At 48.4% G+C, this 22,653-nt stretch overlaps 1 protein-coding gene across 1 annotated transcript in view; it reads right to left on the reverse strand.

Moving 5' to 3' along the window:
• Positions 1–19,496: 19,496 nt before the first annotated feature.
• PAX7 (paired box 7) overlaps positions 19,497–22,653 on the reverse strand; it is a 161,489-nt gene continuing 158,332 nt past the window's right edge. The window contains exon 9 of the mRNA XM_015412561.1: positions 19,497–19,933. Coding sequence (XP_015268047.1) covers positions 19,818–19,933 — 116 coding nt within the window. The 3' untranslated portion in view covers positions 19,497–19,817. The remainder of the gene's footprint in view (positions 19,934–22,653) is intronic.

Here is a 22,653-nt window from a genome sequence, read left to right on the forward strand (position 1 = left end):
GCGGACTCTAATCTGGGAGAACCGGGTTTGATTCTCCACTCCTCCACTTGCACCTGCTGATGTGACCTTGGGTTAGTCACAAGCTCTGTCAGAGCTGTCCTTGAAAAAGAGCAGTTTGTGTCAGAGTTCTCTCAGCCCCACCCACCTCACAGGGTGTCTGTTGTGGGGAGGGGGAGGGAGAGGAGTTTGTAAGCCGCTCTGAGACTCCAAGTGAAGGGCTATGGGGTATAAATCCAATCTCTTCTTCTTCTTCTTCTTCTTCTTCTTCTTCTTCTTCTTCTTCTTCTTCTTCTTCTTCTTCTTCTTCTTCTTCTTCTTCTTCTTCTTCTTCTGCGGGGAGGTAACAGCGTTCTGGGTGCCTCATCGTTTAGTCATGCCTGCCACATGACCACATGACCACAGAAACGTCTTTGGACGTTTGCTGGCTCTTCAGCTTGGAAACTGAGATGAGCACCGCCCCCTAGAGTTGGATTCGACTGGCTTTAGAGCAAGGGAAACCTTTACTAGCATCTCTGAGACCAAGAAGACTTCGGAGGTATGAGCTTCTGAGAGTCACCAGCTCACTTTGTCTATCTGCAGAAAGGAGCGTGGACTCACGAAAGCTTCTACCCCCAAGATCTTGTTGGTTTCTAAGGTGGACGGGACTCAAATCTAGTTAAACTTCAATGGGTGTTCTTCCCCTTCTTCCTTGCCTCCATCCTCTTCACCTCCCCTGTGCTGAATTTTAGATTTGTAAGTTCCTCAGGGCAGGGACCTCTTTCCTTTCAAACCTCTGTAAGGCATTGACGGGAGCTACAGAAATCACTAAATCCCTGCCCTCCTGTCTCGGATGGGAGAGGCCGGCCTTTTCCAAGCCCAGGCTAATCAGATTTCAAAGTTATTTCTCAAATTCGCCGTGACCTCGCTTGGATTTGCCAACGGAGGTGAAAAGTTGCAACTCCTGCCCGACCTCTCTCCCTTCCTCTCTTGCACCCCCCCCTTCTCCCCAAGGCTGTTGTGCTATTAAGGGGAATTAAGGGAGGGGGGGGGAAACCAACCACGCTCCTGCCCCGAAACAGAAGGCGAGAAGGGTATCCACCTTTCGTAATGGGTTGGCTCGAGTTCTCTGCCTTGAAATTTCCCAAGACCTCACCAGCTGAGGCATATTTTTATTCTGAAAACTGGAGGCCTACCCAACTGGGACAGTCCAAAAGGTGGTCTTTCAGAGTCAGCATGAGGAAGCTGCAGGAAGAAGGATGAGAAGGAATATTTCAAGCCGGGGCAGTTCTGTTCGGATATTCCCAGTTCATCCTTGGTTCTCACTTGTTTTCGCCACCAGTTTCTTATTCCTTGTGCTGAATTTCCCCCATTAAATGTATCACTTTGGGATAAATCACATTTAAATGGCACACGCTGTGTAAATGGCATTAAAAGGCTGTGCATTTTTGAAATGATGTAATTCCCTCCAAAAGACTCATCGACAGTACCACAAAATGCAGGCAGCTGTTGACAGTGACAGCATACCAGATCAAAAGAGAAGTGAGAAAGGCCACATCAGCTAATTGTGTCAGAGGAGTCAGATTGCTGTGAATCTGCATGAGTCACTGTTCCGGGTATGTCTCCTTTGAAGCAAGGTTGTTCCAGTGCGTCTTTTTGTTCGCAGAGATGGAACAGAATTTCTTCTACCTGTAATGGGAGGCCAGAACAGTTCGTCATCCAGAGATGCAGCAGGTTGCCTCCTCTGTGGACAAATATCTTGAGTTCATTAAGAAACCAGCATTTTTAAATGGCAGCTCTCTTCCAGCACCCCATCTGAGAGTTTCTCTGCCTTGCGCTTTCAATCTTACGGTTTCTGCTTGGATTTCATTTCTCCTGTGTCTGTGATTCCTTCTTTTCTCCCCATTTTTTGTTTCCCTGAGCCAACTTTTCCCCATAAAAGGTAAAAAAACCCCAACCCCAACCTGCTCCCAGGCCTGGCTGAATGCTCTACACTAAACAGAAATGAGTGTAGCCCAGTTCAGAAGTTACACTGAACACCTGTTCAACCAGTGCACAGTGTATTATTTATTTAATTTACTTAAAACATTTATTAGCTACCTTTCGTCTTTACGGAGCTCAAAGTGGCTTACAAACAAACATAGATGAGATACATAGGTCCCGGTCACACAGGAGGATTTGCCCCGCAAGAGGGACGGATCGGGGGCGCATCAAGCGGGCACGATCACACCTTAACATCTGGGAAGAGTCATGCACCCGTCCCCGATCCATCCCTTCGGCCCGAAAACGCACATTTAAAAGGTACTAGCAACAGAGCACTACCTTCCGGATGATGCGCGGAAACTCCGGGCGTCTGGTTGGGGAAGCGCTGGTAGCCCGTCGCAGCCAGCGCCATTCCCCGTCCCACGCATGCGCACAACCGCACTACTGCCGGTTTGCTGCACAACATGTGATCGGCTGCCGGAGCACGGAGCATGGAGCCGCGGGGGCATGTCGGATCGCGCTCCCGCGGTTCTTTTTGCTCCAGCTCTAATTTGCCTCCCTTCGGCAGCGGATCATCCCGCCCATGGGACCGGGACCATAGAATAAAATACATTAAAACATAAAAAGCAAAATTTAAAATCAAAACTCCAGCACTGCTACGAAACTTAACCCAATGCAGTACTAAATAAAACTGTCTTCAGTTGCCTCCTAAAGATACTAAGAGAGGGGGCCAGGCACACCTCCCTGGGGAGGAGGTTCCATAATCATGGGGCTACCACTGAAAAGGCCGTCACTCATGTACCCAACCAAACGAGAAGGTTCTTTGATTGATGGGACAGTCGGAGGTCCTCTGCCTCTGATCTGAATTCCAGGGCAGGAACAGAGGGGAGAAGACGATGCTTCAGCTACACTTGATTTTTTTTAAAAAAATTACATCCATTGGGTAATTCTCTTCTTACATTCAATGCACGTACAGCTGAACTTGTGATACAAACCCTACATTATCCAGGTATTGGTCCTTGGTTTCAATTGCAGGGTGAAAAGTGCATTGACTTTTTCTTACAGTGAATGGTGTGTACATTTATTTATAACATGAACAGGACTTGTGTACATGTGGGAGAGGAAGAGAGATTTTGGGAAGATACTGTCAGGGTGGCGGAGACTGATGCAGGTTATCCGTCTTGGGCTGAACTATCATTGTGAAAATGGGAACCATGCCTGGGAACGGAGTTGGTCCAGGGAATATTTGCCCCCTGCCCAGGGAAAAAATGCCAACGTGGCATGCTACTGTACCCCCGGAAACAGCACAATGTGCAGAAACCAGCAGCTGAAGCCCTGTGTGGCTTGGAGATGCTGTGTGCAGGAACGGGGCCTTGTAAAAAGTAAACCTCGGCAAGCCACAAAGGACGGGTGTCTTCTACTCTGGGTTCCTTGAGGTCAGGTGTAGAAGCCAGAGGTGGGCTTTGAGTTCCACCCAGCCCGAGCCACCGCACGGTTGTTTCCATCTCTGCAGCCCTCGACATGGCTGTTCAAAATGGCGGCCCGGTTGTCCCCCCCCCTTCTTTTATTTGGCTAGTTTTTCTGCTCTTTAAAGAAACAGATAATGTAATTTTTTTAAAAAACGAAAAGTTTCTTCGCTTTCCTGATTCTTGTGTAGTAATCTCCCCGATTAGCCTTGTAACTCCAGCTTTATAGGGAAAAAAGGAGACATAATGGGAAAATAATTAAAAATAAAAGAGTGGGGAATAAAAAAAAATATAATCATTTGATGGCAAGGGGGCGGGGGATGAAGAGGGAGATCTGCAGAGCTGGTAGATAACCAACAGATGTGATATTTGCAGATAAGCGTAGTAATTTAGATTAGATTAGATAAATCTGGAGGCATTAGAGAGCTTCTTGCGAGTCTTTCTTTCAGGCTGATCTGCTCTTTTTTTCAATTTTATCTTGCAAGTTGAGAGGAGGCGGGAGGGAGCGGGGAAGAGAAAGAAAGAGAGAGAGCGAAAAGCTTAATCTTCGGGTAGTTTCTTTTCTTCTTAAATGTGTGGTGTTTTTTTTCTTCCACCAGAAGGTGGGATAATGCGGGCACACTGCATATGTGTACACACACACGCGCACACACACAAGCCGGGGTTGTGTTTTTCTTTCTTTTTTTTCCTAAAGCCGCGGACGACAAAAAAAAATAAAAAACCCAAATATTTGAAAATGTATTTCATGGCAATTATGTCATATTTCATGGGCTGGTGCCACTCCTGAAAGAAAGCCGGGATGCCTTAATTTGTATAGAAATTGTAATCATTTGTTCATTTCAAGGTGAAAATTGCATTTTTTAATTTAAATTGTATCCTGCGTGATAGTCTATTATCTAGTAAAATTGTCTCCTTGTCTGAGTGTCTTATATGCAGCTGCAATTCCTTGTTGCAAATCCAGTTATATTCATAAAAGCTTTGTGGACGTCTCGGGAAATGTGAAGAGTTTCTTGCGGGTTTGTGTTTGCTCCCCCCCCCTTTTCTTTCTTTCTGTCTCTCCCTCCCTTCTCTCCACAGTCTATCCCCCCCCCCGCCTCCACTGCCTTCCTCTCTTGGCTATTTCCTGGTTGAAATAAACTCATATCTGCTAATACAAGCAATTAGTTGGGATGTATTTTGAAGACAATCAGAAACTGAATTAGGGCTGGGCTGGACGCAGAGTCCTTCGCCCCTAAAGTCTTGTTATAGCAAGCAAATCCAATGGAATTGGTTTCACTTGACGGGAGCCCTGTAGATCGTCTGGTGAGCAAAGGGATCCAATTGTACGGCCTGAGACGAAGCCCAGGTTTGGGTCGGGTTGCCAGCTGACCAGGAACAAAGAGGACTGGCCAGCTCCCATGTCCTTAAACGCAACTTGATGGGCAGAAATCACCTAGGGAGGCTATTCACGGCACACAGAGAGGCTCCGTCACGGCCAGGGCTGGCACAACAGGCTGGTTAAGGGCACAAGAGCATGTGCTCTTTTTAAAAGTTGGCAACTCTGAGTTTGTGACTGGGCTTTTAGTCCATCTGCCTGCACTTTTCAGGGTATAATTGGCCCTAAAGGAAGGTAAAAGATTATTATTTTCTGCTGTTAAAAGGTAAAGGTAAAGGTTCCCTTGCTCGAAAACCAGTTGAATCCGACTCTAGGGTTGCACTGCTCATCTCCGTTTCAAAGCCGAAGAGCCAGCGCTGTCCAAAGACATTTCCATGGTCATGTGGCCGGCATGACTAAACACCAAGGCGCACGGAACGCTGTTACCTGTGCCATAATATATAGTCTCCTACAGTAAAGAATATAGAAGAAGAGGAGGAGGAGGAGATTGGATTTATACCCCGACCTTCACTACCCAAAGGAGTCTCAGAGCGCCCTTCCGCTCCCCACAACAGACACCCTGTGGGGTAGGTGGGGCTGAGAGAGCTCTTGACAGAAACAGCTCTTTTTCAAGAACAGCTCTTATCAGAACTATGGCTTGCCCAAGGTCATCCAGCAGGTGCAAGTGGAGGAGTGGGGAATCAAACCCAGTTCTCCCAGATTAGAGTCCGCGCACTTAACCACTACACCAAACCACTACACTATACCCCCATTTTTGTCTTTTTAAAGGGATGTTACAATTTTCGCCAGAAATGTGTTTGGGCATCAAACTTACTGGGTTTGATAGCTGTGAAATGCAGCAAGTCAACCCCAAGATTTGAGTGTTTGCTCGTCATCCTTTGCTGGTGTCTTCTTTGGCTCATGTACAATGCCGTACCATCCCACTGCATGCACATGTTGATATTTAGGCTGTTTTCACACTTGCATCCGTGTCAACCGGATACCTGCATTTAAGCCACCAATCATTTAAAAGGTAAATTAAAAAAAAATAACTATTGCAGTTGTTGGAGGTGGGCCACCTTACCTCGAAGGGGTTTGGAATGGAAGGTAACAATGGAGTGCAAGGTATTTGGGCCTGTGAAGCCACACAGTGCCCGGATAAAGGCCTTATAACTGTAACCAGGGGTCGTTTCGTAGAAAAAGAGCTAGGGGAACTCATTAGCATAACTCATTAGCATATGCCACACCCCCAGACATCACCGGAAGTGTGTCATAAGGCCACACCCCCTGACATCACCGGAAGTGTCTCATAAGGCCACACAACCCGCCCCCAACGGTCCCGGCCGCCAGTGCCGGCCTTGCAGCTCCACTGCCGAGCCCCATGAGGGGCCCGGCGGTGGATCTGCAAGGCAGGCGGGAGTGCAAGGAAGCCCCGCGAAGGCCCTCCCTGGCCCCAAGCAGGCAGGGGTGGGAAGAGGCGGGGAGGAAGCAACTTACCCTCCCTCTTCTCCTGCCTCCTCCTGGCTGAATGAGGGCTGGAAGCGGGGCAGCCGGAAGCAGGGGGCGGGGCTTCGTCATGTGCCCCGCCCCCCATACCTCACCCAGGGGAACTGCGATCCCCCGCGATCCCCCCCCCCAATGAACTCTGAATGTAACCCCCTTAACACAATTTCATTGTGTTAGACAGTTCATTTTTGTATATTTGTTTTTGTCAGAGGGCTTTTGATTTTCTGAGAGTTTGGTAGTTCTCCTTAGTACTGTGAGCATATGATGGATTTTTATTTATTTATTTGATTTATACATTTGTATCTGCATGGTTTTTGTGTACCGTTTATAATCGTTTATGTGCACACTGTACGTAAGATAGAGGACGATGACTTGTGAGTACAGAAATGACCCTGTAGAAGGCAGCAGGGGAGAGAAATCCGAAGTCACCCCAAGTGTATTCCGCAGGCAAATGTCATCTTCTGGTGACTTCCTCTGCCTGAAAACTCTGTGCTTTTTGCCCCATGAGATCCTTGGGCCTTGGAAACCTGATTTATTCTATTTACTTCATGTACACCCCACTTTTCTCCACAGTGCGGACCCAAAGTAGCTTACAACATTCTCACCGTCTCCATTTCATCTGCACAACAGCCCTGTGAGGTAGGTCAGGCCGAAACGGTGCGTGACAGGCCCAGGGTCACCCAGCCTGCCTCCTTGGCGGAGTGGGGATTCGAACCTGGGGATCCCAGTTCTGCATGCCAGCCACTTCATGCTGTTTTGTCTTACTACCAAAACAACAAAGGACAACGGAGTGAGAGAGATACTGAAACCAGAAACACAAAACTCCAAAAGTGGGTTGCACCTCAAAAGCTCCCCACTGCTAGAAAAAGAATCATACATAGTAAGAGTATAAATGTCCCACCAAGGAAAAATCACGAATAGTCACTCTCTTGAAAACAGCACAACGCTACAGTCAAGATACAAAAACTGTGCAAATGAACTCACAAAATTTACAAAAACACACCATTTGACTACTGTGTTTTTGTAAACTTTGTGAGTTCATTTGCACAGTTTTCGTATTTGACTGTAAGTAAAGGTAAAGGTTCCCTTGCTTGAAAGCCAGTCGAGTCCGACTCTAGGGTTGCGGTGCTCATCTCCGTTTCAAAGCCGAAGAGCCAGCGCTGTCCGAAGACATTTCCGTGGTCATGTGGCCGGCATGACTACACACCAAGGCGCACGGAACGCTGTGACCTTCCCACCGAAGTGGTACCTATTTATCTACTTGCAATTTCTTGCTTTCGAACTGCTAGGTTGGCAGGAGCTGGGACCAGAGACGGGAGCTCACTCTGTCATGCGGCACACTCGGGTCTTGAACTGCTGAACTACTGACCTTCCACAGCCTGCAGTTCAGCGTCTTAACCACTTGAGCCACGGCAGCTGTAGCATTGTACTATTTGACTGTATTTGTAGTGCTGTGCTATTTTCAATAGAGGGGTCCGGAACCCTACCCTCTGTCTACTGGGAATATTCGTGGATTTTCCATTGGTGGAACATTTATACTCTTACTATATACGATTCTTTTTCTAGTAGTGGGGAGCTTTTTTTAAATTTTTTTTTTATTGTATCGTAAAACAAGTTACAAAAAAGTCAAATACCTTAATAATAACAATATTCCAGTAATTTTGTGTAACATAAAAAAATCTGAAAAATTACATTTATGCTTATCACATTTCAGAAACATTTAATTCGCTCTGGTATGTCTTGAGAACTACAGTATTCATCTATGTATTTGCCAATATGAAATTGCATTGTGTCTGTATTGCTTATTTGTATAGGAAGTGTAGGATATAACATGCAGTATAGAGTTGTGTTCCATGTTGAAATAGTCTTTACAGCCACCTCTGGAATTGCTGCCAGGAAGAGGGCAAGAAATCTTCTGAAGCTAAAAATTCTAGTATAGGGTTCCATTTATAGTAGTGGGGAGCTTTTGAGGTGCAGCCCACTTTTGGAGTTTTCTCTGACTTCCAGGCTGCTTTGGGCTCAAAAATAATACAGGGTGCATGAGATAGCTGGCACGGCCCGTAGTCCGGCAGGTGGAGCACGTGCTTTGCCTGAAGGACGTCTTCACAGGACCTGGCAGGAGGTGATGTGGAAGACCTCGGCCTGAGACCCTGGAGAGCTGCTGCCAGTCTGAGCAGGCAGTATTGACCTTGGCGGACTGATGTCCTCAGATGAACCCCAGCTAAAGGGCCTCTGGTGTCGCACCAAGGCCTTGGAGAGCCACTGCTGGTCAGAGGACACGATCCGCACTGGATGGGCCAACAGCAGGACTGCATGCTCTGGGTTGGGAAACATCTGGAGATTTGGGGGGGGTGGAGACTGAGGAGGGTAGGGTTTGGGGAGGAAAGGGGCAGCAGTGGGGTAGAATGCCACAGAGTCCACCTTCCAAAGCGGTCGCTTCCTCCAGGGGAACTGATCTCTGTCCCCTGGAGATGGGTTGTAATAGTGGGAGGTCTCCAGCCACCGCCTGGGGCTTGGCAACCCTATTGCCAGCAGCACGACTGCAGAAGTCTGCACCATACTTTGTTTTCCGGATTTGTTTCATCCCCCCAAAAGGGGTTGTTTTCCAGAATACGGTTCGGGTACCCCAAGGCATTTGGGTGCCTCAGGCAGAACGTTCAAACGGTGTTTCCCTTGGAGAGTAACAATGCAGTAATTAACTGACATTTGGCTGCCCTTTTTAATGATACCACCCCCCCCAACCTGGCTGCCTCCGGCTGCCTAATGGAGTACGGCGTTTTCATCCGAGTAAGATTTCTCTAATCATGCACACAGCCAGTTCTGTCTCGCCCTCCAACTCCCTGCTTCGTGTGCCTCTTATTATGCCAAAAAAAGAGAAGAAAGAAGCAGCCCTTATTTTATGCAGGCCCACAGCCCGCGATAATAGACTCCTCCGTGTCGCTACGGCTAAAAATTGATCATGAAATTCTTTAATGCTAAAGTATTCCAGGCTTAGATTTGGCCGCCTGGTAGCTTCCCAGGAGCCGCGGAGGCCTGGCCGGGAAAGAGAGCCCCTCCCTCACCCAGAGGTGTTTCAAAGAGGTCCCTCTCCTCCCGCGGATGTGGCACCAAGCCCCACGGACTGCCTCTGGCCCGGTCAGCCACTGGGTTTCTCCGAGGGCTTCAGGGAGAAGGAAGCCAGGAAGCAGCAGGCCAAAGTTCTGATTCGGGATTTTTCTAGCCAGCTGCTTTGATTTGGGTGTCCCTGTGGACTGAACCCGCCACTGGGTCTTGGTTGCCGTGCTGTTTCCTCTTTCGCTGTGGTTCTCCTGCAAAACGGACTCACTCTCAGCACAATGGGTACACCCAGAAACCAGTGTTCCCTCTAAGCTGAGTGAGTGTGAGCTAGCTCACAGTTCTTTAGCCTCCGGCTCACACGTATTTCTCTTAGCTCAGGAAGGAGGGCTCCAGAGCAAACTAATTGATGCAGGAGCCAAATCGCTGGCTCACAGCTTTAATGCCAGGAGCTCATGAAGGAGAATCTTTTCTCACAAGACTCCACAGCTTAGAGGGAGCACTGCCAGAAATCCACATGATACATAGGGAGCTTTGGCTCTTGAACGTCTACAGCCCGAAACTCTTGCTGCCTAAATTCCTTTGGAAAACAACTGCTACTTTTAGGTCAGCGATGCGGTCAGTGGTGATTCACAAAAGTTCATACCGTGTCACATATTTTGTTAGTCTTCAAAGGGCTCTTATGGTCTATCCTGATTCCCACTGTCCCAAAGTGGTCTGGCAACCCTGTTCTGTTTCCGTGGAAGCCGCCTCTCCCCTCAGGTGCATTTCAGGTGCATTTCTGTGCCCTGCATCCTGACTCCAACTGGCCCTTCCTTGTCATGCCCCACCCACCTTCTGACTTGGGTAAAAGGGCTGATGTAGCTTCATTCTCTGTGTTGTCGAAGGCTTTCACGGCCGGAGTTTATTAGCTGTTGCAGATTTTCCGGGCTGTACGGCCGTGGTCTTGGCACTGTAGGGCCTGACATTTCGCCAGCAGCTGTGACTGGCATCCACAGAGATATAACACAGAAAAACGGAGTACTCTCTGTGTCAAGGTGAGAAGAAAAATGGTAGGCAGGTGATTTATATCTATTCAGGAAGGTGGGGTAGGGCTGAGTCATTATCTTGTAGGCGTTCCCCAGGCTGTGGACATGCTAACGGAGGAGCTTTCCTGAGGAGGTTCTTTTGTGTATGGATTGTTTCCTGAGGAGGTTTTCTGTTTCCTGAGGAGGTTCTTTTGCATGTGGATTCTAATCTTATCTGTAGTGCTATTGTCAGATGTAGAGCCTTTTGTGTTTTTCAGGACAGGAAACCATGCCCTGTTTATTTTTAAACTTTTCTGTTGAAATTGTGTTTATGTTTATGAATTTCAATGGCTTCCCTGTGTAATCTGACATGGTAATTGGATGTGTTGTCCAGCCTTTCAGTGTTTTGGAACAAAATACTGTGTCCTGTTTGAGCTAGGCTATGTATATATAAATTACCTGCCTACCATTCTTCTTCTCACCTTGACACAGAGAGTACTCAATCTTTCTGTGTTATACCTCTGAGGATGCCAGTCACAGCTACTGGCGAAATGTCAGGTCCTACAATGCCAAGACCACGGCCATACAACCTGGAAAATCTACAACAGCTATCTTCATTCTCATTTGTATCAGATGAAGCGAGCTTTGATCTTTTGTTGGTCTTTAAGGTGCTACTGAATGGACTTGAATTTTAGATTCAGGTGGAGAGCTGTGTTGGTCTGAATCAACAGAACAAAGTTTGAGTCCAGTGGCACTTTTAAGACCAACAAAGTTTAATTCTTCAGATGCACACAAAAGCTTCTACCCAGAATTAAACTTTGTTGGTCTTCAAGGCGTCACTGGACTCAAACTTTGAAGACTTGAGTTTTGTTCTAACACTGCAGACTTACAGAGCTACCCACCTGAAACTATATTCCCGAAATCTGTTTTCCTGGAGTAATTATTGTGTCGGCTGTTCACTTTCGGTGAATAGTTTCTCTCCAAGCTCACGGGCCCGTCTGCTCCAGATTGTGCCCCCCCAAACACCCCCTCTCTGTGTTCCCAGCCATTGAGCTTCTTGTCGGATTATGACCAGAACAGCAGTTCTGCTGTGCTCACATGAGGTGCACATAAACAATAACATTAGCCAGAGATCTTCACATCTCAGCTTTTTAAAAAAATGGGTAAGTCTCTAGCCCCTAAGTTCTTTGAAGTTTGGTTTAAAGCTTGGGAGTTGAGCAAGCTTTTCAGTGTCTGGAAGATCCCCATAATTACCAGATATAGGGAAATATGCCCCAAATTCCCCCTCCGATGTTCTGATTTCCATAATCTGTGCAGATTGTGTTGTTAAAGGGTTTTTTTTTTGGTGTTGACACAGGCATAGGTGCATCTCGTTTTGTGGAACGAGTGAATCTTTGAGCTGTGTTTACTCCCTTTACATTCCACTTGAGATCTTGCAGGTCTGTTTAATCTCGAATGCTCTCTTTTGACAGACCGGAGGAGACCGTAGTGTTGCAACTGAAGTTCTGCCTAAATCAAAATTTGTACTGAATTTTGGAGTTATGCCTCCCGCAGGATATCTATGCAATTGTAATGGCTGCCCACAGCAATTCAAAAGGCCATGCAAAATCCTTGGGGTTGGAGAAGGAGAGTGTGGTCATTCTGCAGTGCAGATCTCTAGGGTGTCACCAGATTTTTGCTTAAAGCAAAATTTGAAAAGGGAAGTTCCTCCTCTGGCAGAATTCTGAGGGGAAGGAGTTCAATAGAACTGGCAAAAGTTTGCACGAGGGTTTTGGATGTTCATGGCAGGCTGTGAGCTTGGATCCCATGGAAGGTTGCTGTCCACCCACATGCTTAGAGATCATCTGCTTCTCCTACGTGGGAGGACTGCACATCAACTAAGATCTTCCACTTAGGCTCTGCAGATGTGAGATGGGTGGTTACCTGGATCAGGGCCTTTTTGATAGTGGCACCTTGAGTGCGGAACTCTCTTCCCATGGCCTGTGCCTGGAGCCCATTTTAGATCTTTAGAGGGTCAGGTTACCAAATTCTGTTCATCCTGGCTTTGTATGTGCTGTATGTGTGGTTCTCCTCATCTGCTGGCCTTCTACTCCTTCAGTGAACGAACTGAGGTATTCTGCTGGGTCTTTGTTATACTGGCATTGAGCTGTAGTCTTAAGTTTTATTGGGGAATAGTTTTAATTGATTGAACTGTTTATTAGGTGCCTTGGAAGCCATTTGGCTGAGAAGGGAGGAATATCAAAATCGCACTAAAATTAACAATTAAGTGCAGATGGCGATTGCTGTATGGTGGTCCAATATAACTAAACCAGTATCCATAGTTGTTTTTAGTGCCAATAGGGCCGCAGCAATTCAGTTTTTAATAGCTCATTCCTCAGTGGTGGCTCCTAATCGAAGGCCTGGTGGAAGAGCTCCATTTTACAGGCCCTGCGGAACTGTCAGATGTCTTCTGGGAGCCACCAGTGTGGAGCCGCCACTGAGAAGGCCCTAGCTCTGGTAGCAGCCAATCTGGCATCTTTCGGACCAGGGAGAGTCAGGCGATTTTGTGACCCTGACCTCAGTGCTCTTTGGGGGACCACCATACAGCCATCGCCATCTGCACTTAATTGCACTTTGTATGTATATTGTTGTTACGTGAATTTTATAGTATTGCACTTATTTGTGTTTTATTGTATTTTAACCTGTTGTACGCCACCTTGAGCCTGCCTGTGCAGGAAAGGCGGGTTATACATCAAAAATAATAAATATAAATAAATAATGTCACAGCCATGCTACGACATGGTTGTAGCACCAGTTTCAAGGGAAGGGCTGCAGGAAGAAATTTGGAAGGCACCTTTGTTACTGGTGTTCCGGAGGGCATTTAAAATGGTCTTCTCTGATGTGGTGTGATTTTTTTGAGTGTTATATTTTGATTGGGGGCCTTTGGTATCCTGCTGATGGTTCTATTTTGTGCCAGTTGTTCTGTTTTGTGTCAATCGTTGATTGATTGCAAGCTGCTTTGAGCTTGGGGTAAGATGGAGAATGCATTCTGTCAGTCATTCAGTAAGAATGTCCTGGCCACAACTTAATTTCCGAAGAGTGTACCGACCTCCGTGCTTGGACTCAGAACTATTCAAATCTCTTTTTTCTTGTGTGGGGTGGTGGTGCTAATGTTCAGCATAGCATGTGATTCCTTTATGTGGTTTCATTTCAGTTCTTTGTGCGTTGTATGCAGCTGGGTCTTCCGTCGTCTTCACACCTGATGCTTCTTTGTAAACTTGAGGTTTTTTTGTCCTTTGTAAAGACTGGGTTGCTGTTCGCGATTTGTTCTCTCTAGAGTGCACTCCAGAACCTCCAGCTCTCTGGCATGATACTCCAAGGGTTCACCCCACACCTGGTTACCTCTCAGCTGACTTCCTCTAAATGAAGAATCTCCCCTTCCAATAAGGAAGAGAGCCCAAAAGCGTCTTTCCTTGGCCTCCAGCCTAACCTGGTAAGGCCGGGGACCACAACTGAGTGGCAGAGCCTCTCTTCTTCATTCGGAAAGTCTCCGGTTTCATCTCCAATTAAAGGATCGCAGGTGTTGGGAAAGGTACTTCTCTGCTAGAGAAAAAACCCTGGAGAGCTGCTGCCAGTCCATGATGGAGGGCTGTTCAGGACCTGCCGCCTGAGTTGTTGGAATGAGGGCACTTCCTAGGTATACCAAGAGGATAAGTCCGCTCCCCTGGGCTCTACGGAGGCGAAACAGGATACAAATATGATCCATAAATGGATGGGATTGTTGTGGTGGTCAGAGAAACCCCCCCTCCCCTACCTCACTTTTTCTTATTCTTTACAGCTTTTGTGACATCCTGCATGGTGCAACTCTGCATCAGATCCCAGAACCATTTAAATCTCCGTCTCCTCCGAGTGTCTGACGTCAATAAAAGGAAAGACGGCCACAGCAGCAGTTAATTCTTACTGTTTTTAATGTATAACAGTTACGCCTGAGTTACAGAGAGAGAGACACCTACAGGCAGCCGGTAGTTAAAGCAAATACCAGTTTCGTTTTCGCTAGCCTACTACTCCATATAGCTGAATAAATTATGGGGTGGTTATATATATACACACACACTCACACCCACGCAGGCACACACCTTGGCGTGTGCACCCACTCGTCCCCCGACTCTCACACAAGACGCATCCGCACACGTGTACATATGGAGCAAAAATTAGCTATGACTTGAACACAGAAGCAACAGATTGGCAATTACGAGGCGTAAGGGAAGGTTCTACAGATAATATTTCTCCAGGTTGGGGCACATGGAGGAGTTGTTAGGGGTGTCAAGTTAGAAACATTAAATACACAAAATCGCTGAGCAGTAGGACTTTTCTGGCGTGTCAGACCCTGGGAGGGGGAAATACTCAAGTAGGCGGTTGGAATGACGGCGGGAGGAAGGCTCTGAAGGGGCGGACAGGAATAGACTCTTAGTTTCCACCCCTCTCTCCTCCCCAGAAAAAAACCAATTACATTTTGTCGTTTTAGAATCCCACCGTTGCTTAGCAGGGGAGTGCCAACGTGGCACATGGATTTCATGCATTTTGGGGGCACCTCAATGAATGCTGCAGCGGCCAGTGTCCTTTCAGTACCGGACAGCCCACAGAATTTTGGCCTGGAGCACAGGAGTTTGGAAAGTTATTCCCTGGAATGATCGATAAGCATGGAATGTGTCGCATCTTTGATCGCAATGGATTTGCAGTCTCTTCTGTTGTTCCCTAGGTTGCAGGGCTCCACTGGACAGCCTCGAATTTCAGTCTTTATTTTCAAAGTAGCACATTCAACACAAACAATTATATATATATATACCTAAACATACATAGTATTTGCCTTGTATCACTGCAGTCTAGCACCTTTTTGTTCTCCTCGGTCTCTTTGGAGCCATTTCCTTCTGTTTCTCTCTCGGTCCTCGGTCACAATCCGCACACCCTGCTCTTGAATCTGATCAAATACATTCCCCCCCCACCCAACACTTTTGCTGCCAAGGGTCTGTGACCTCATCTCGTGGCTGACAAAATCATGTGGGTTGCCACAGCCAATAGGATTCAAGCAGTTCTGCGGAACAAACCAGGCCAAGGAGTCAGGTGGAGAAGAGGACCAAGTGGCAACACAAATGTGTTCACGGCAAGGGCCGAAAGCGGGAAGTGCTTTTTAGCAACTATGGAGCTGAATGGCAACAGAGGAGAGGAAGTTTGGTCCGGACCCACAGGCCCCCCAATGACTTAGTTGACACGGCTCTGTGTTGCTCCGTCACCAGTCCAATGCTCCCTCTAAGCTGTGGAGTCGTATGAGCAAAAATTCTACTTTGTGAGCTCCTGGCATTAAAGTTGCGAGCGAGTGATTTGGCCCCTGTGTAAATTAGTTTGCTCTGGAGCCCTCCTTCCTGAGCTAAGACAAAAATATGTGAGCCAGAGGTTAAAAAACTGTGAGCTGGCTCACACTCACTCAGCTGAGAGGGAACACCCACGTGTTCTGGCTGGGTCAAACATGACAGCCATGCTCCAAGAAACTTTGGGCCTTGTTGGAGAACCCCCCCCCAAGGCGGAGCTTGGAAATCTCCCCAAATGAATCTAAAGTAGCTCTTTGGATCCTAACCAGTGGTTCACTTTGATAATGAAGAAGAAGAGATTGGATTTATAGCCCGCCCTTCACTCCCCAAAGGAGTGTCAGAGCGGCTTACAAACTCCTTCCCCTCCCCACAACAGACACCCTGTGAGGTAGGCGGGGCTGAGAGAGCTCAGACAGAAACTGTTCTTTTTCAAGGACAGCTCTTGTCAGGGCTACGGCTTGCCCAAGGTCACCCAGCAGCTGCAAGTGGAGGAGTGGGAAATCAAACCCGCTTCTCCCAGATTAGAGTCCGCACATTTAACCACGACACCACACTGGCTCTAATTCAAAAGTATCCCTCTTCATCTTGGTGATGTATTCCAAACCCCCTCCCCCCCAAGTGCGGGCACACACCAGGGCTCTGGTTTGCCAAACATAAAATAAAGCAATGTGACACCCCCACCCCACCCCAAAGCTGCTGCTTTAACTGCTGACCCTTAATTTATATATATATGACAGGGACATTTCCCCCTTCCCACCCCTGCCGACCTACCAAGCCCATCCTGCCCCAAAAGCTCCTGGAATGTATTTCGAAAACATACAATGAAAAAAAAAATCCTAAAGTTCCTCCTTCCCAAGCCTTTATAGACTAGCACAGGACTCACGGGCTGTTAAGTAATAAAAAGAGAGAGAGAAAGAGAGGGAGGGAGGGAGGGAGGGAGAAAAGAAAAGGGCAACGTTCTATAAACATATACCGCACAGGACCAACATTCCCAATTCATGTACATTAAGTGCGCCCTCCTTGGAATGAGAGTCAAGAGAAGATAGCTGCTCCCCCCCCCCCAATATTAATCTAAGCACAATATTTACAGCGGCAGCATCGATGCATGTGCACTTTTAGGCAAATGGTAATGGCAAATTGCATTACCGGGAGGTGGGGGTCGCATCATACTACAGCGTCTCGAGGCTCCTCCCACTTAAGACACCATCTTGGAGAGTCCTCTCTTTGTGGCTTTCGGCCTTCACTTGACCCTTCCCCCTGCCCTGACTTCCTCAGCCAACCATGGGTGGGGGAAATGGGCCAGGGAAGCTTGGGGGGGGGGGTCTGTGTGTGTGTCTCTGCTCTTGCTATTATATACACGAATGCAAACATACAATGAACTGAGGAGGGCAAGGGTGGTATTCCGCGGCCGTGCTCTTCCTGTTGCTGATTGCGCCCGCACTCGTGGGCTGCTTTGTGCTGCGTTTGGCTTCTTTTGTGGGGTGGAGAAAGGGCCGAGTAGGAGGACCGCCGCGCTATCCGTCTGGTTGTAGCGGCTAGGGGAAGAAGCTCGGCCACACCCCCAAAGGAACGGCAAGAGCCATCTTGGATTAAGTGCTTGATTCAGTTGCAGGAAGGGTCTTACCCGGGGGCTGCCGACTCATGAACAGTGAGGGTTGGGTCAGGGCCAGCCGTGGGGCACAGAAGTTTTTTTGGGGGGGCGGCGGGGCTCTGTGGGAAGAGCCCAGTGCAAAATCTGTCTACAGTGTTTGGTTAAAATGAAAACAGTGAAGGAGTCAAACTTGGCCTTGTTCCTCTTTGTCTGACTGGCAACTGTTGCAGGCCCCCCCCCCCCGGAATAGGATCTGCTCTGCTGGGTCCCCACCCCACCCACGCTCACCTCCCAGTCCTCAGGCAACCTGTCTTGCCAGAGAAGGTGGTGGTGGTCCCACTTAGCAATGGCTGTAAACTCAGATTCGCAGTGGAAATCGTTTAGGTGGAAACACCTTCTTAACATCAAATGGGCCAGAAATGTTGGTTCTCCCCCCACCCCCAAATTCTGCCACAGGAGGTGGCAGCGGCTACAAGCACGGCTGGCTTCAAGAGGGAATTAGATAAGCATATGGAGCAGAGGTCCATCAGTGGCCATTAGCCACAAGGTATAGATAGGAACTTTCGGTCTGGGGCAAGGGATGCTCTGTATTCTTGGTGCTGGGGTTAGGGTTAGGAGGGCTTCTGGTGTCCTGGCCCCACTGCTAGACCTCCTGAGGGCACCTGGTATTTTTGGCCACTGTGTGACGGAGTGCTGGACTGGATGGGCCATTGGCTTGATCCAACATTGGCTTCTCTTCTGTTCTTATTTCTTGAATATCTGCTTGCATGCCTAAGTTTATACTCAAATTTACAATTCCATTGATTTTTAAAACAACGTTCCCGGTCATGGGTGCTGTTGGACTTGAGGTTTTTCAGAGAAAGGAGGTATGGCACACCTTGTGGTTTTTCAGCGTAGGGAGGGGTCCTCTGCTGAGCCCGGGCCCTGGTCCGGCATGAGCCCCACAGAAACTTAACAATCTTGGGCCCTGAGTGTCTTCCCCTGGGACCTGCACCTGTGCACAGCACCTGTCCCTCCGTTCTGAGCCCCCTCCCCCGGCAATGGCTGATACCATTGGTCCACCTCTCCTCTGCACCATCTACGCTGCTGGTGGCAGGTTTTGGGCATGACTCTCACCCGGTTGTCTGCCATCCTGTGGTCCTTTTAGACAGATCCACAGGAGATTGTACCTGGGACCTTCTGCTCAGCTGGGGAGGGTATCTATGGAATGGAATGCCATGGGTGGTGACGGAGGGGGAGGAGATGTCGGCCCCCACTGCCAAGCTGTTTGTTCAAAGATCCTTTCCTACCTGCAGTGGATGGCTGGCACCCCTCTTGTCATGGACAGGCCACCTTTCCCGATGGGTTCTGCTGGCTTCCTGGCAACCCAAATAACCTTGAAGGTAGATTCAGAAAAAACAGTTCCTCTCCCTCAGTCACATCCTGACTTCTCTCCCCCCCCCCGGGGGGGTTTCTTCTGAAAGAAACAACTTCATTCCAAGAGGTCCCAAGTATGGTGGTGGCTAAAGCCGATATTCACCGGGGGGGGGGGGGGGGTTTGGGGTGGTTTTTTAGGGGGGGAGGATTGTGGTTGCTTGTTCAACAAGCCTTGGTCCATCTGTGCCCCCTGAAGCTGGCACTGGCACCTTCCAAAATGCAAGCTCCAGGGGCCGAATAGGAATCTACCTGCTTTGCAACCTCCCCAGTTCCTCCAGTGTGGCTGTTTTGGTCCTCGGGCTAACCTGTTTTGAGGCGTTGTCATCCCAAACCAGTGGAATGAGCATCTACAGGCGGAATCGCCATGGTACTCGTGGGAACCTCATCTCTCTCAATCCACTTCTTGGTTTTTTTGCTTGTAGTTGGTGAATTCCCCAAATCAGAAGGAGCTTACAGCGTACATCAAATCTCCTCCCCTCCCCGCTCACCTCCACTAACTTGGTCCCCGGCTCCCACAATGCAAAAACGGGAAGTTTTCTTTTCTGACCTTGCCCGTTTGGAATCAGCTCGTCCCTCCACCCACATTTGGTCCAAACATCTTAACATTTGGTCCCAAGACCAACGCGTCAACAGACCTCCTTCACAGGCATGGCTGAGCACGTACAACAACACAAGGGGGTGGGTGGGGTGGGGCAGCAGAGGGAAAAGAAATAAAACATCCTTACAAAGAAAACAAATTCCGTCCTGACTAAGCCGAACGACAAGGTCAGCGGAAGGTCCGTAAGCATCGTCTGGACTCAGAGTTCTCAAGGAGGGGAAGAACACCGAAGAACTCTGTAGGCCAACCTCATTGTCTCTGGCCTTTGATGGGGTCTAAGTCACAGGTCACGGGCTCCTTAACAGGTATGCTTGGTTAAAAATTCAGTGTAAAGTTCTCCTTGCTTCTTATCATCTTTGCAGTTTGAGTGGAGGCGAGAAGAGGGTCCGTCGAGGTGAGTTCAAGGAGGAGAAGGGCGCGGGTACGAGTGGACCCTTGTGGGGGTCTGGTGGCAGCGGTGGGATCGTTCTTCTCCTCGATGGGAGACTGCAAGTGTAGGACAGCTGGCTTTAGCGCCTCCATCAGTAAGCTTGGCCTGTTTCCACGGGTAGGAGGCCTAACACGGCCGAATGCTCTCCGAGCTTCATCCTGCGTTGTGTGGACAGGCTCACGTTTTTGGCCAAATAGTCAACGGCAGCTAGTGGGAGAGAGACAGAGAAGTAAAGGGGCTGTATGAATAAGTCCTTCACACAAAACGGCAGCATCTTGCACATCTGCAACCAAATCCCCAAACAAGCATGTTATAACTCAATCATCAACAGTCAGAGTCTGATTTGCAGGCATGGAAACCGGGTCTGAGCATGGGACATGACACTGTGGAAGACCAAGCATAACTTCACAGCCATGAGGGCTAGAGTCTTGGTTTAAAAATGAAAGCGGAGGCTCTCCGAAAGCTTGCCCTGGTGCTTCCTGTTTCCTTCTCCCATAGGGAATTAGATAAACATCTGGAGCAGAGGTCCACCAGTGGCCATTAGCCACAAGGTATAGATAGGAACTCTCGGTCTGGGGCCAGTGATGCTCTGTATTCTTGGTGCTTGGGGGGTGGGGGCAACAGTGGGAGGGCTTCTAGTGTCCTGGCCCCACCGCTGGACCTCCTGATGACACCTGGTATTTTTGGCCACTGTGTGACAGAGTGCTGGACTGGATGGGCCACTGGCCTGATCCAACACTGGCTTCTCTTATGTTTTTATATCCCCCCCTGATAGATCTTGGGAAAGTTACTGACAGCAGATATCTGTTCTGATCTTACAGGAGTCATTCCAGGGTCTTTCGCCTGACGTGAAGACACCCCCATTCCCCGCTCCTCACTTGGCGAGTAAAAGTTTCAGTTCTGTCCCACCACCCGGTTGCGGGACGGCGACACCCCTGCTTACCTGAGCTCCAGCTGCATCCTCTGCCTCCCTCCGTCCGCCCCTCCTCCCGTTCTAACATCTCAAATTAAATTAATAAGAAGCTGGCAGCGGAGGCCCCGTTGGTGCCAGGGAGTAAACAAATTTCAGCCGTCAGCATCCTGTCAGTCGCCTGCCCCAAAGGGGGGTCCCTTCCAGGCAAAAATTGTTATTAGACTTGTCACATCCATTAGGATTCCTTTCACGCTTCTGCGCTCCGTCTCCAGCATCATTAGCATGGCCGCGGCCTCTGGGAACTGCCAGGACCGCTCTGCTCTGGCACCTTTCTGCTCCCCCCCCCACCTCCCTCCCCTAGCTGGGCTGGAATGGGACGGTTTGCTGCCTCCTGACATGTGATCAGCGCTCCAGTTGGGCACCCACCCCAGAGACGCAGATGGGCTCCACAGAAACTGGAAGCCAGGAATGGGGGTGGGGGTTCTGATCCTGGTCCTTTCTTGGCTCCGGAGCTGGTCGTGGGAGTCTGGCTGAGTTCCTTAGGAATCCCACCAGAAAGGCAGCCCATAAGCTGCGCACAAAGACATCATTTTCAGAACCATGGAGGGCTTATCTAGAAGCACCCTCCCTACACCGAGTCCCAATTTAGCATTCCTTTTCAGGGCCAGAATTGGAGGAAAAATAACATCACAGGGTTTCTGCATATTTACAACAGAAACCAACGGTGGCTAGTCCTGACTGGCTAGTGCCCATGCCTTCACCTTTGAAACACGCTCCCCACAATATATAAAAAGGGGATGAGATAGATTCATGGAGGATGTCTATTGATGGCTTCTAGCCATGGTGGCTGAGGGGAAGGGGAACCTCCACATTCAGAGGCACTAAGTCTCTGAATCCCAGAGCCAGGAGGCAACATCAGGGGAAGGCCTCGGCCTCTATGCCCTGTTGCTGGTCCTCCAGAGGAACCGGTTGGCCCCTGTGTAAAAAACAGGATGCTGGGCTAGACAGGCTCTTCTTATGTTTTTAATCTCAAGAGCAGGTTGGTAGTTTTAAACACTTCCTTAATATGTTGGCAAATGATAAGAGAGACACATATGTAGAGAGCCGGAGGTAACAACGGAGATGGCATTTGATTCACCGGTCACAGTGGCTCACACCAGTCAACCAAGTTGCAAACTTAGAAGGAAAGTGAACCGTGCACAGCTGCAAGACCTGCGAATTTCGTTGTTTGATGTCTGTCTCTTCTTTATAGCAGCAGCTAAGATTCTTACATGCATGCCTCTATTGGTCAAAATGGAAGGCCTGATCCTGACAAAGTTATGAACTTTCAATGTGCTTCTGTTTTTAGTGTGTTTAAATCTTTCCCATTGCAACCAAGGAGATTTAACATTTGATGGTTTTGTCTGATTGGATCTGGTTGCTGCTCTTAGTGTCGGTGTTTCATTTCTAAATCTCAGGCTGTGCAGTATATGAATCAAAACCAGAGAGACAACATAAATCTTGAGACACGGGAAGGCTACAACCACTGGTGGGGCTCAGTGGGACTTCCTTCTGAGTAAACATGCTTAGGAACATTAAAATGAACTCTGGTGATAACCTGGATAACCAAGTGAGTCTTCTGAACCCCAATGGGGAAGGAGTTGTGTACCAATGGTGCCACCCTGGAAAAGTCCCTGCCAATGAGGACACGCAACACAGGGCATCATCTGAACGCCCAGGGAGGCCTGCTTTGAAATTGCAACCCTTGGACATCTTGCCGTCTAGTCTGGGATGGATTGTGCCTGGCGTAGAGATGTGAAGGCCCGGAAAAAAAACGGAAAAATCCGGGGAAAAAACAGTTTTTTCCCGTTTTTTTCCTGAAGCTTTTTTGTTTTTTTCTGAAAAATTGGAAACATTGAAAAAAGAAAAGAAAAGAAAAAAACATTGATTATGGAACGTTTTATTTTAACATGATGAATAAAATATTTTAAGACAAGGTGTTCAAATATTTTCCAAATCATTTCTTATATATATA

Source organism: Gekko japonicus, unplaced genomic scaffold (assembly GCF_001447785.1).
Source record: "Gekko japonicus isolate JY-2015 unplaced genomic scaffold, Gekko_japonicus_V1.1 scaffold131, whole genome shotgun sequence".
Lineage (NCBI taxonomy): Eukaryota > Metazoa > Chordata > Lepidosauria > Squamata > Gekkonidae > Gekko > Gekko japonicus.